We start from the raw sequence: 14,252 nt of genomic DNA on the forward strand, positions 1-14,252 counted from the left end.
CCCCAGAGATTAGGACTGCCCCCACCCTCCTCGCCTTTCGTAAGATATTAAAAACTCATCCTTGCCGCCAGGCATGGGGAAATTAACACACACCCCAATTATCAAGGTTGGTGTATGGTTTGATTGGGATGTGTGATTATTTTATTTTATTATTGTGAGCCGCCCCGAGTCCTCAGAGAGGGGCGGCATACAAGTCTAATAAATTATTAATAATAATAATTATTATTATAATCCTACAGTTGAGGATTATCTGTACAGGGTGTGGAGAGCTGATTTGAGCCAGTGCTGAAACTCAGAAATTCTCCAAAGACCCCAAAGGCAGGACAAGCAGCAATGGGTGGAAACTAATCGAAGAGAGAAGCAACTTAGAACTAAGGAGGAATTTCCTGATGTTGAGAACAATTAATCCTGGGAACAACCTGCCTCCAGAAGTTGTGAATGCTCCAACACCGGAGGTTTTAAGGCAAAGTTGGATAACCATCTGTCTGAAGTGGTGTAGGGTTTCCTGCCTAGGCAGGGGGTTGGACTAGAAGACCTCCAAGGTCCCTTACAACTTTTGTTATTCCGTTATACAACCAATTGTTTGGTGACCATTCAAAGTTATAATGAAACAAGTGACTTGTGACCAAAACAGACAAGAGGACGTTTTCTCGTTGGCCAAGTATTCAACATTAGAGAACAGACAACTTCTTTACTTGAGTTCCAGATAAGACGGGCTACAAGAATGGTGGAAGGTCTTAAGCATAAAACGTATCAGGAAAGACTTCATAGACTCAATCTGTATAGTCTGGAGGACAGAAGGAAAAGGGGGGACATGATCGAAACATTTAAATATGTTAAAGGGTTAAATAAGGTCCAGGAGGGAAGTGTTTTTAATAGGAAAGTGAACACAAGAACAAGAGGACACAATCTGAAGTTAGTTGGGGGAAATATCAAAAGCAACGTGAGAAAATATTATTTTACTGAAAGAGTAGTAGATGCTTGGAACAAACTTCCAGCAGACGTGGTTGGTAAATCCACAGTAACTGAATTGAAACATGCCTGGGATAAACATACATCCATCCTAAGATAAAATACAGGAAATAGTATAAGGGCAGACTAGATGGACCGTGAGGTCTTTTTCTGCCGTCAGACTTCTATGTTTCTATGTTTAAAGTTTTCAAATCCCTGGTATATCATATAGACTGCAAATCTACATTTCAGCTATTGTACCTGGAGTCAGAGGCCTGTGTGTTTCCCATTTCTGACCAGTAGAAATAATATTGGGTGAAAATATTTACTGACCCCTCATATCCTGGACACAAACCGTTTGAACTCCCACCCTCAAAACGTCACTACAGAGCACTGCACACCAACTAGACACAAGAACAGTTTTTTCCTGAATGCCCTCACTCGGCTAAACAAATAATTCCCACAACACTGTCAAACTTTTTACTAAGTCTGCACTCCTATTACTACTAGTTTTTTCTCAACATTCCTATCACCCATCTCCTCCCACTTAGGACTGTATGACTGTAACTTGTTGCTTGTATCCTAAGGTTTTTATTAATATTTTGTTTCTTCATTGCTTATTTGACCCCCATGACCATCATTAAATGTTGTACCACGTTTCTTGACAAATCTATATTTTCTTTTTATGTACACTGAGAGCATCTGCACCAAAGGCAAATTCCTTCCATTATTCTATTCTATTTTATTCTATATTCTAGTAAAAGAGAATTTTTGTAGCTTAGAGTTGACCTGAGCCTGATGCTTGGTTGTTTTCTTGCAGATGTTTCATTACCCAACTAGGTAACATCATCAATACTAGAAAGGGTTTGAGTAGGAGGAGGTGGAGGTGGGGTCTTTGGTGCTCTCTGATCTTGGTTTTAGAAACATAGAAACATAGAAGACTGACGGCAGAAAAGACCTCATGGTCCATCTAGTCTGCCCTTATACTATTTCCTGTATTTTTATCTTAGGATGGATCTATGTTTATCCCAGGCATGTTTAAATTCAGTGACTGTGGATTTACCAACAACGTCTGCTGGAAGTTTGTTCCAAGGATCTACTACTCTTTCAGTGAAATAATATTTTCTCACGTTGCTTTTGATCTTTCCCCCAACTAACCTCAGATTGTGTCCCCTTGTTCTTGTGTTCACTTTCCTATTAAAAACACTTCCCTCCTCGACCTTATTTAACCCATGAACATATTTAAATGTTTCAATCATGTCCCCCCTTTCCCTTCTGTCCTCCAGACTATACAGATTGAGTTCATGAAGTCTTTCCTGATACGTTTTATGCTTAAGACCTTCCACCATTCTTGTAGCCCGTCTTTGGACCCGTTCAATTTTGTCAATATCTTTTTGTAGGTGAGGTCTCCAGAACTGAACACAGTGCTCCAAATGTGGTCTCACCAGCGCTCTATGTAAGGGGATCACAATCTCCCTCTTCCTGCTTGTTATACCTCTAGCTATGCAGCCAAGCATCCTACTTGCTTTTCCTGCTGCCCGACCACACTGCTCACCCATTTTGAGACATCAATCACTAGTTCTAAATCCTTCTCTTCTGAAGTTTTTGCTAACACAGAACTGCCAATGCAATGCTCAGATTTTCTTGTAGATGTTTCATTACCCAACTAGATAACATCATCAGTGCTGTAAAAGGAGTAGGGTTTGCTCTCTGTTTATATGCAATGTGTTGCACTGTTAGTATTTGGTGGTTAGGCTGTTGCTAGGCTCCCTTGTAACACCGATGACGTTACGTGGCTGGGTAATAAAACATCTGAAAACCACCAAGTTCGCGGAGCAACAAGGACTCCACAACTCAAGTTTCTCTTCAGATACAATTCATCCCCTTCCATCGCAAAGCAGGTGTCTTGAGTTGCTTGGATTTAAATCCCAAAGCTCGAACATTTGGCTCTTTTCTAACCCCAGAAAATTAAATTCCTCTTGAAGGTAGGATTTTGGCGTCTAATAAAAAATGGGATTTCCCTGCTCATTCTCCCACGCTTCAAGTCTCCGGGACGACAGTTCTTGAGAATCCGGGAACCGCAAGAAGTTTGTCTAGGAATACGGGAGCCGGTGAGTTTGCATAAGGGCTCTTAGATCCCTTTAATCCTAATAAGGATTAAACTGCTAATTGGAACACTCACATTGAAACTCTCCCCCCCCCCGTCAACCCCCTCCCCCCATATCTCCATGTTTTAAATTTATTGCTCACATTCATATCCTGCCACAACCGTAAAAGGATTCTTGGCAGCGGGACAGAAAACCTGATTCATGTTTGAAGTTAAAATGCCACCGAAGCCCAAACCCGACGTTTAAGAATCTACACATAATTAGTCATAGGAGATTCAAGGCTTGGTTTGTTCGGCGTCGCTTCTGGCGGTAAAATTCTTGCTCCGAATTAAAACCGATCCACCTTTGTCTTCGCTTGCAAGCCATCTGTCGGTCGGTGGAGTGAAGGTTTATTTCTGATTGACGTTGGTTGAAAATTGGAGTTGGCAAGAGGTGGACTTGCGCCCCCCTTGTTCTTGTGTTCACTTTCCTATTAAAAATACTTCCGTCCTAAACCTTATTTAACCCTTTAACATATTTAAATGTTTCGATCATGTCCCCCCTTTTCCTTCTGTCCTCCAGACTATACAGATGGAATTCATGAAGTCTTTCCTGATACGTTTTATGCTTAAGACCTTCCACCATTCTTGTAGCCCATCTTTGGACCCCTTCAATTTTATCCATATCTTTTTTCAGATTGTGAGGTCTCCAGAACTGGACGCAGTATTATTCCAAATGGGGTCTCACCAGCGCTCTATACAGCGGGATCACAATCTCCCTCTTCCTGCTTGTTCTACCTCTAGCTATGCAGCCAAACATTCTACTTGCTTTCCCTACCGCCTGACTGCACTGTTCACGACCCCTCAATCCTTCTGAAGTTTAAAAATAATAAATATATAAATAATATGGAAGAAAAGACGGTCCTTTGAAGCGGAGAATAAGAAAAGGCCAAGCCGATGGGCAACAGTCCTGGGGAGGCTATAGATTGCAGGGAGGGGGAGAGGGTGGGAGGATGGAGAGTGGGCAAGGAGGGTGGGAGCAGTGCAAATCTCCGGGGGGAGCTGATTCCAGAGGGCTGGGGCCCCCACAGAGAAGGCTCTTACCCTAGGTTTGGTTGATGGGACCCTAAGGAGATTAACTCTCTGGGACCTCACCGGTCGCTGGGATTTGTGCGGCCTAAACCCTCCTACTAAACAGATGCATTTTATCTGGAATATTTTTCAACCAAAATAATTTCCCTTCTTAAATATGTTCATTCTTTAAAAAAATAAGAGAGAGAGAAAGAGAAACCTAGCTACTCCTAGCAGTTAAACAAGTGTGAGTTTGGACAAGTCAGTTGTAAGTTTCTCAGCAATTGAAATTGGAATGCAAAGAAACTGGTAAACAGGCCCCTGGTGTGAAAAGGACATTTCAATGACACTATTTTGTGAACGCAGCAAACACAACTTGGAGAAGGAGGGGGGGGGCACCTTAAACAGGTACGCCCGTTCCGGTCACCCAAGGTGGTACATTCAATGTTTATACAGCTATTTATGGTTTAGTTCATACATACTATAAATTTATTTATTAGATTTGTATGCCGCCCCTCTCCGTAGACTCGGGGTGGCTAACAACAATAATAAAACAATACGAACAAATCTAATATTAAAAGTAGTTTAAAAACCCCAATTTAAGAAACCAATTATACATACAAAAATACCATGCATAAATTTTGTAAGCCTAGGGGGAAGGGAATATCTCAATTCCCCCATGCCTGATGACAGAGGTGGGTTTTAAGGAGCTTACAAAAGGCAAGGGAGGGGGAGAGGGTGGGAGGATGGAGAGTAGGCAGGCCAGTGGGTGTCGAAGGAGAAAGGATGGAGAGAGGGAGATATCATTTATTTATTATTATTATTTATTAGATTTGTATGCCGCCCTTCTCCCCAAACTCGGGGCGGCTCACAGCAACAATAAAACAATGTACAACAAATCTAATAATTTAAAAAACACTAAAAACCCCATTATTAAAAGCAAACATACACACAAACATACCATGCATAAACTGTATAGGCCCGGGGGAGATGTCTCAATTCCTCCATGCCTGACGGCAGAGGTGGGTTTTAAGGAGTTTACAAAAGGCAAGGAGGGTGGGGGCAGTTCTGATCTCTGGGGGGAGCTGGTTCCAGAGGGCCGGGGCTGCCACAGAGAAGGCTCTTCCCCTGGGTCCCGCCAGATGACAGTGTTTAGTCGACAGGACCCGGAGAAGGCCAACTCTGTGGGACCTAACCGGTCGCTGGGATTCGTGCGGCAGAAGGCGGTCCCTGAGATATTCTGGTCCGATGCAATGAAGGGCTTTTATAGGTCATAACCAACACTTTGAATTGTGACCGGAAACCGATCGGCAACCAATGCAGACTGCGGAGTGTTGGTGTAACATGGGCATATTTAGGGAAGCCCATGATAGTTCTCGCAGCTGCATTCTGCACGATCTGAAGTTTCCGAACACTTTTCAAAGGTAGCCCCATGTAGAGAGCGTCTTAGCCTTGTTCTACTTATGGAGTAAAAATCACTCCAGGATCCCAATGGGTTTTCTATTGGCCCAGATCCAGAATAGCGAACATACCTATGGTTTCCCTAATCCGTGACTGATCTGGAATGTGACTGTTTTGGGGGAGTTCGAAGCAAAACACATTTTCTGTTTTTCCGCTGGTCTTAATTAATAATGTAGCCATAGATATGCCTCCAAGAGAAAATTTCACTTTTTTTTTGTTTTTTAAAAAAAGGGGCCTCTTTTTCTTCCTCTGTTTTGCAGTGAATTTAAAACTAGTCAGGAGTGTTTTTACTCAGTTAAAAAACCTGTCTCAACGAAAGCTGCTCCTGGAGCACAGCAAAATCGGTTTTAATAATCCGAGTGAGCTGGGCAGAAGTTTCTATCGACAAGAGCATCTTCGGTAAGAAACTGCACATTCTGGGTTTTTTAAGAAAAAAGTTTAATCCTTTGCTACTTTTCTACTACAGGAAGTCCTCTACATACGACCAAATGTATGATTTTATGATTTTTTCGGTGTATAACACGCACCTTTTTCCTCCCTAAAAGATAATTTGGTGCGTCTTATACTCTGAATGTAGCTTCCCCCCCCCCCCCAGCCCTAACTAGCTGCTAATGGTCTTCCTAGCTCTTACTTTGCAGGCTGTTTCATTGTTACTCTCTGCAAAGAATGTTTTCCAAGCTCTAAGTCTTTGCAGGGTTTTTTCCCCCGTTGGTCTAACTTGCTCCAAATGTTTCTTTCCAGCCTTAACCAGGTGCTAATGATAGTAACCAGCTCTTATCTATCTATCTATCTATCTATCTATCTATCTATCTATCTATCTATCTATCTATCTATCTATCTATCTATCTATTAATTTATCAGATTTGTATGCCGCCCCACTCCGAAGACTCGGGGCGGCTTACAGCAGCAATAAAAACCATATAACAGTGGAACAAATCTAATATTAAAAACATATAAAACCCTATCATTACTTAAAAACCAAACAGCAACATTCATACCAAACATAAAACAAAGTATAAAAAATAGCCCGGGGGAAAAGTGTCTCAACTCCCCCATGCCTGGCAGTATAAGTGAGTCTTAAGTAGTTTACAAAAGACAGGAAGGGTGGGGGCAGTTCTAATCTCCGGGGGGAGTTGGTTCCAGGGGTCAGGGCCGCCACAGAGAAGGCTCTTCCCCCTGGGGCACGCCAAACGACATTGTTTAGTCGACGGGACCCGGAGAAGGCCAACTCTGTGGGACCTTATCGGTCGCTGGGATTCGTGCGGTAGCAGGCGGTTCCTAGCTCAGCTCCAACGTGCATGTGTGTCAGCTGATTTTACAAACAAAGAGTTTACAAGCTCTTTCATTGTTACCCTCTCAGAATAATTTTTTTTAAGCCCTTAACCAGGGGATAAAATAATGTGCTGAAGTTGACCAGACCAAGGACACTGGTAAGCAGATTCTTTTCCCTATTTTCCTCCCCCAAAACTAAGGTGTGTCTTATACTCTGAAAAATACTGTGAAAGTGAAACCTCTGTTAAGTGAATTTAGCCCCATTTTAGGACCTTCGTTGCCCACAGTTGTTAAGTGAATCACTGCAATGAATAAGTTAATCACCCGGTTGTTAAGTGGATCTGGCTTCCCAGTGGACTTTGCTTGTCCGAAGGTCGCAAAAGGGCATCAACGTGACCTTGGGACACAGCCAACTAGTTGTAAGTATGAACCAGTTTCCAAGCATCTAAATTTTGATCACGTGACCATGTGGAGGCTACAAAGGTTTTAACTGTGGAAAAAAAGGCCCCAAGTCACTCCTTTCAGTGTTGTGATAACTTGGAACAGTCAAATAAACCAACTGTCATAAGTCAAGGACTATCTGTGCAAGTAGTCCTCAGATTTACGACATAAGTGGGGATCAGAACTTTCAGCAGGTAGTTGTTAAATAAGCGGTGCTTATTATTAAACTGAATGTTTAAATTCAGTGACTGTGGATTGACCAACCACGTCTGCTGGAAGTTTGTTCCAAGGATCTACTATTCTTTCAGTCAAATAATATTTTCTCACGTTGCTTCTGATCTTTCCCCCAACTAACCTCAGATTGTGCCCCCTTGTTCTTATGTTCACTTTCCTATTAAAAACACTTCCCTCCTGAACCTCATTTAACCCTTTAACATGTTTAAATCTTTCGATCATGTCCCCCCTTTTCCTTCTGTCCTCCAGACTATACAGATTGAGTTCATTAAATCTTTCCTGATACGTTTTATGCTTAAGACCTTCCACCATTCTTGTAGCCCGTCTTTGGACCCGTTCAATTTTGTCAACAAGGGTTAAGTCCAACAAGGGTTAAGTCCAAGGACCGGTTGCAAGTCACTTTTTCTCCAGCTGGGTGGATGTAAGTCAAAAATGACCTGCGCTGTCATGCAAAGCAAAGCAGAACTTACTCACCATCTAACCATGAGGCCGTGCTCCAGGAAGTTTTTCAGGTTAGGAAGGGTCTGCCTTAAATCTGGAGTCCCCAACCCGTGCTGGTATCTAAGCTATGGAAAGAGAACAGAGAGGTTTAGTAGGTTGCAGAGCCAGAGGAGCTTCGGAGCAGCTCGGGGGAAGTGAGTTTTGTGCTGCAAACTGGAGGAGGGTTTTAAGAAGCTCCGAGTCCTGTGGACATTTTAGAAGGGAGCAAACCCCACTGACTCACTCTATGGGAGCACACGTGGGAGGGACACTCGCTGGAAGAGAGGGTGTAGGGCAGAGGGTGTCAAACTCAAGGGTCAGGGGTCAGATTCAGCCCATGAGTCCTTACCGTATTTTTCAGAGTACAGTGGTCCCTCTACTTAAGAACTTAATTCGTTCCGTGACCAGGTTCTTAAGTAGAAAAGTTTGTAAGAAGAAGCAATTTTTCCCATAGGAATCAATGTAAGAGCAAATAATGCGTGCAAACCCATTAGGAAAGAAATAAAAGCTCGGAATTTGGGTGGGAGGAGGAGGAAGAGGACAGTCGCTGCCAAAGGAATAATGATAATGCTAATGATGATAATAGTAATAGTAATAATAGTAATAGTAATAATAATAATAATAATAATAATAATAATAATTTATTAGATTTGTATTTCGCCCCTCTCTGAAGACTAAGAAGGTGAGGTGAGGGGAATCAAAAAAAACCACCACTTTAAGGCTTTAAAAAATAATGGCAGGAAACTGGCCGGGCCTTCATGCTGCTCTCAAATTTCCTGGGAAATTTTCCTGGGTTCAGGTTTGTAAGTAGAAAATGTTTCTTAAGAAGAGGCAAAAAAATCTTGAACACCCGGTTCTTATCTAGAAAATTTCTTAAGTAGGGGCGTTCTTAGGTAGAGGTACCACTGTATAAGAGGATGAGAATTTGGGCCTGTCTAATACTCCGAATGTAACTTTTATGAAACTTTTTTTTAGCCCTAACAAGGTGATCTTCCGTTTTTTTGCTAGCCAAGTGATCTTCCCTTTCCCTGCCTCTTCCATTGCTGCTCCCTCCGACAATCAGCGGAGCCTTTTTTCAGTCCTAACAGGGTGCTAACAGTGAAGCGGATTTTAGTGAAGCAATGGTCCCTTTGCCTGATTTTCTCATTGTTTCTCTGAAGAGAGAGAAGGAAGTGAACTGTTTTTTATGCCCAACCAGGGGATTTTATTGTTGTAAGCCACTTGGAGATACTCAAGAGTTTCTTAATATAAGCAAGACGTTCAAAAGAGAAATGGATGGAACTTGCAGAAGCGACCAAATTGTTTTTATTGAAGGGAAGAATATGCAGCTAACTTTGTATCCATCTGGAAACTGCTTCTAGGTAGGGATTTAGGATATTTATGTGTTGTGGTTAGCTCTGGCCCAGCTCCTGCCCCAAGGACTGTGGATGTGGGGGAGACATCCACATGCTGCAGGCCTGTTTTGCCCCCAGTGGAATCTGCTGATGAAGGCTCCTCTGACCAAGAAGACATGAGTGACAGGGAGGAGGAGAGTGGGGCAGACAGCTCAGAAGGAGATCAATTATCTAGCTCCTCCTTGGATTCAGAACAAGAGTTAATGATACAGCCACGCATGCGGAGAGCGATGCATAGGCAGCAACAACTGAGAGATTATTATCAAAGAAAATGAGGCCACCTGTGGTTGGGTGGGGCTGTGGTCATTAGGGAGGCTGCTATAAAGAGCAGCCTGTGGGTTTGGCCATTGTGGAGGATTATCTGATCGTTGTGTTTCATGACTGCTTTGCTGACTTTGACCTTTGTGTGCTGATTTTCCCCCGCTTTGAAACTAAACCAGAGCAAAGTGTGTTTCACTTTGTGAAAGAAGGACTGTGAATTGCCTCACAGCTGCAAGCCAAGTATCACAGAACTGATGAGGGACTTGTGCAAATTACCAGTTTGTTTGGAGACGAGTGCTCTTGGCTATACCAAAAGAGGGCTTGGTTTAAGTGAATTTTCATTATAAAGAACATTGTTTTGAATTTTCAAACGTGTGTGTGTCTGAAATTTGTACCTTTGAATTTTTGGGAGGAGTCCACCAGAGAGCCCGACAGAACATTTATGTATTTATTTATTTTAGAAATTTATGCACTGAGTATGAAGAGTAAAAAGTTGAGGCTACAAACTTACTATGTCCGTTCTACTGCACTGAAGAGTTGGAAGTTAATGCTATTTCACACCCACATCTTATCCTACAGTTCTCTCGTCTCCCTTTTCCTGTCATTTTCAGTGACCCTGTTATGCTCCAATACATTTGCTAAAATTATCGTTCATTCTAAAGTGTCACTCCAGCTTATTTATTTATTTACTTACTTATCAATCAAAATGTGTCCAAGGTAATAACTAGGGTATAAACATAAAAGCAAGTAGGCACAGGTAAATTTGGACAATAGGAGAAGGATGGTAGGCGCGATGGTGCGCTTATGCACGCCCCTTACAAACCTCTTAGCAATGGGTGAGGTCGACTGTAGACAGTCTAAGGTTAAAGTTTTGGGGGGTTTGGGGAAGAGACCACAGAGTCAGGTAGTGCATTCCAGGCATTACCATGTGCCATTACTACGCAGCACATATCACGTACAGGAGCAGTAATTTATTTATTTATTTATTGGATTTGTATGCTGCCCCTCTCCGGAGACTTGGGGCGGCTAACAGCAACAATAAAGCAGTGTACAATAGTAGTGTGATGTTAGAAACAATTAAAAAACCCATTAATATAAAAAACCAAGCCTACATACATACATACATACCATGCATAAAATTGTAAAGGCCTAGGGGGAAAGAGGATCTCAATTCAGCCATGCCTGACGGCAGAGGTGGGTTTTAAGCAGCTTGTGAAAGGCAAGGAGGGTGGGGGCAATTCTAATCTTTGGGGGGAGTTGGTTCCAGAGGGCCGGGGCCGCCACAGAGAAGGCTCTTCCCCTGGGTCCCTCCAAGCGACATTCTTTAGTTGACAGGACCCGGAGAAGATCCACTCTGTGGGACCTAACTGGTCGCTGGGATTCGTGCAGCAGAAGTAACGTTAACACTTTAAAGCTGAATGTTCACACTTAAAGAGCTAAATTCACATTCAAGTTCCTTTCAACATCAACTCTGCACTTCAGATCCACAGGCTAAAGAGCAGTTATACCAGATCGGGGGGCGGGGTCAGACTCAATTTGAGGGCCACATCATGGCGTAGAAACATAGAAACATAGAAGATTGACGGCAGAAAAAGACCCCATGGTCCATCTAGTCTGCCCCTATACCATTTCATGTATTTTATCATAGGATGGATAGATGTTTATCCCAGGCATGTTTAAATTCAGTTCCTGTGGATTTACCAACTACGTCTGCTGGAAGATTGTTCCAAGCATCTACTCCTCTTTCAGTAAAATAATATTTTCTCACGTTGCTTCTGATCTTTCCCCTAACCTCAAATTGTGCCCCCTTGTTCTTGGGTTCACTTTCCTATTAAAAATGATGCGGGAATTAATATTTTATCTGTAGACTTATTAAAGTTCTCTAATTCACATCGAATCATTTAATATGACTTCTGCTAAAAGGGCAACTCAAGAAGGCTGGGAGGCCTTTATATGTTTCAAGCTCAAAAACACACCGACCTGCGTTTTTACGTCTAGATCAGTCTTATATTACAACCGGAAACTTCCTCAAACTTTTAGGCTTTTATATTTACATAAACTTTTCAATACCGTGAAGCAATGTTTATTAGATTTCGGCGCAAGAGCCCATTGCCTTTATATGATCTCACTTGAAGAGAACTCAACTCGCTCATTAATCTAAAAACTACATCAAGGATTCCAAACTCCTCCCCCCCCCCCCCCAAAAAAAAAAACCCAGTTAAAAGTTCACAAGGCCAAGAAAATCTGGAATTAAAACAAGTTCTGTTTCTATGAACAGTAAAGGTTTAATCTTACACGCCCGTCCCCAAAGATCTTGCAGGCCAAACTTTAGATCGGGTATTAAATTATAGTTGTCGACAAATTTCAAGCTGGTTTTAAGTACTAATCTGATATTCGGTCAATTCCTGAATTAAAGTTCAGTGGATGAACCAATAATCTGATATAAGGCAAGAGAATTCTGCCTTCAATAGAACAAATCCCCTCCGGTCATTTTGCTAGAACTCAACAGAAGGCCAAACTCTGGAACAAGAGAACAAACCAGGATTAATTCCCCCCATTGTAAAATTCCCTGCTGCTTTTCGCTGCCAATCTTTTAATTTCATGGGATTATCCAGTGTTCCTCATTTTACAGACAGTCCTTTACTTACGACGATTCATTTAGTGACCATCCGAAGTTACAACGGCACTGAAAAAAAGTGACTTATGGCTGTTTTTCAGACTTACGACCGTTGCAGCCTCCCCCCACCACGGCCACATGATCAAGATTCAGCCGCTTGTCAACTGACTCACATTTATGACGGTGTGTGTGTGTGTGTGTGTCATGTGATCTTCTTTTGCAACCTTCTGACAAGCAAAGTCAACGGGGAAGCCCGATTCGCTTAACAACCTATAAAGCCCTACATGGCATCATGTACCAGAATATCTATGGGACCGCCTTCTGCCGCACGAATCCCAGCGGCCGATAAGGTCCCACAGAGTTGGCCTTCTCCGGGTCCCGTCGACGAAACAATGTCGGCTGGCGGGATCCAGGGGAAGAGCCTTCTCTGTGGTGGCCCTGGCCCTCTGGACTCAACTCCCTCCAGAGATTCAAACAGCCACCACCTTCCTTGCCTTCCGTAAAATGCTGAGGACCTACCTTTGTTGCCAGGCGTGGGGATAATTACCAGCCTCTCCCCCCCTTTTTGGTTATGTTTTCGTCCTTAATGTATGATGGATTAGGTTGAATGTGTATGATTGTATAGTTTTACTATGTATTAATGATTTTTTAAATTGATTTAATTTTTCTACTATTGGATTTGTAATGCATTGTATCACTGTTATGTTGTGAGCCGCCCCGAGTCTTCAGAGAGGGGCGGCATGCAAATCTAATAAATAATAATAATAATAATAATAACTATGGCAAGGAAGTTCATAAAACTGGGTGCCTTTAATGACATTTGATCGGGGCTCAATTATGGTTGCAAGTTGAATATTGCCTATACAAGAGCTTCGACAGCGCAGTGGTTAGAGTGCAGTACTGCAGGCCACTCTGCCGATCACCGGCTGCCAGCAGTTTGGCAGATCGAATCTCAGTAGGCTCAGGGTTGACTCAGCCTTCCATCCTTCCGAGGGGGGTAAAATGAGGGCCCAGATTTTGGGGGGCAATATATGCTGACTCTTCGTTTAGAGAGGGCTGTAAAGCACTGTGAATAAGTCTAAATGCTTTAGATAAGTCTAGATAAGTCTAAATGCTATTGCTATACAATGGCACCTCTACCTAAGAACGCCTCTACTTATGAACTTTTCTAGATAAGAACCGGGTGTTCAAGATTTTTTTGCCTCTTCTCAAGAACCATTTTCCACTTACAAACCCGAGCCTACGAAATTGTAACTGGAAAAGGCAGGGAGAAGCCTCTGTAGGGCCTCTCTAGGAATCTCCTGGGAGGAGACAGGGCCGGAATAGGCGGGGAAAAGCCTCGGTGGGGCCTCTCTAGGAATCTCCTGGGAGGAAACAGGGCCAGAAAGGGTGGGGAGGAGCCTCCGTGTGGCCTCTCTAGGAATCTCCTGGGAGGAAACAGGGCCAGAAAGGGTGGGGAGGAGCCTCTGTGGGGCCTCTCTAGGAATCTCCTGGGAGGAGACAGGGCCGGAATAGACAGGGAGAAGTCTCTGTGGGGCCTCTCTAGGAATCTCCTGGGAAGAAACAGGGCCTCCACCCTCCCTTCCCAATCGCATGCATTCTTTGCTTTTACATTGATTCCTATGGGAAAAATTGCTCCTTCTTACTAACTTTTCTACTTAAGAACTTGGTCTTGGAACGAATTAAGTTAATACCACTGAATTGACAAAATGTCCACGGGATGTGCATGACTCTCTTGATTTTTCTAGTTCGATATTTTTTACCATCTGTCTTTTGTTTCCCTGATTTTTATTTTTTTTCCACGAGAAGACAGAAGGACATCCCTCCCCTTGGGTTTCTTGGCCGTTGATGCTACTTTTACTGTCAATCCTGGGTCTGTTGGGAGAATTATCCTCTATCCTGGGGGAAAGTATCCACCCAACCTTTTTGCCCACGCATTTAATGGAGATAAACAGCTGCTACTTATTCTTTAAATCGGGGCTGA

At 42.9% G+C, this 14,252-nt stretch overlaps 1 protein-coding gene across 2 annotated transcripts in view; it reads right to left on the bottom strand.

The window, feature by feature from the left end:
- Positions 1 to 14,252, bottom strand: part of UVRAG (UV radiation resistance associated) — a 104,821-nt gene that overhangs the window by 4,003 nt on the left and 86,566 nt on the right. Inside the window, exon 14 of one of the 2 annotated variants that reach the window (XM_070749502.1) lies at positions 7,991 to 8,082. The exons of the other annotated variant lie outside the window; for it this stretch is intronic. Coding sequence (XP_070605603.1) covers positions 7,991 to 8,082 — 92 coding nt within the window. The remainder of the gene's footprint in view (positions 1 to 7,990; positions 8,083 to 14,252) is intronic. 2 annotated transcript variants of the gene reach the window in all.

Source organism: Erythrolamprus reginae, chromosome 4 (genome assembly GCF_031021105.1).
Source record: "Erythrolamprus reginae isolate rEryReg1 chromosome 4, rEryReg1.hap1, whole genome shotgun sequence".
NCBI classification, from domain to species: domain Eukaryota; kingdom Metazoa; phylum Chordata; class Lepidosauria; order Squamata; family Dipsadidae; genus Erythrolamprus; species Erythrolamprus reginae.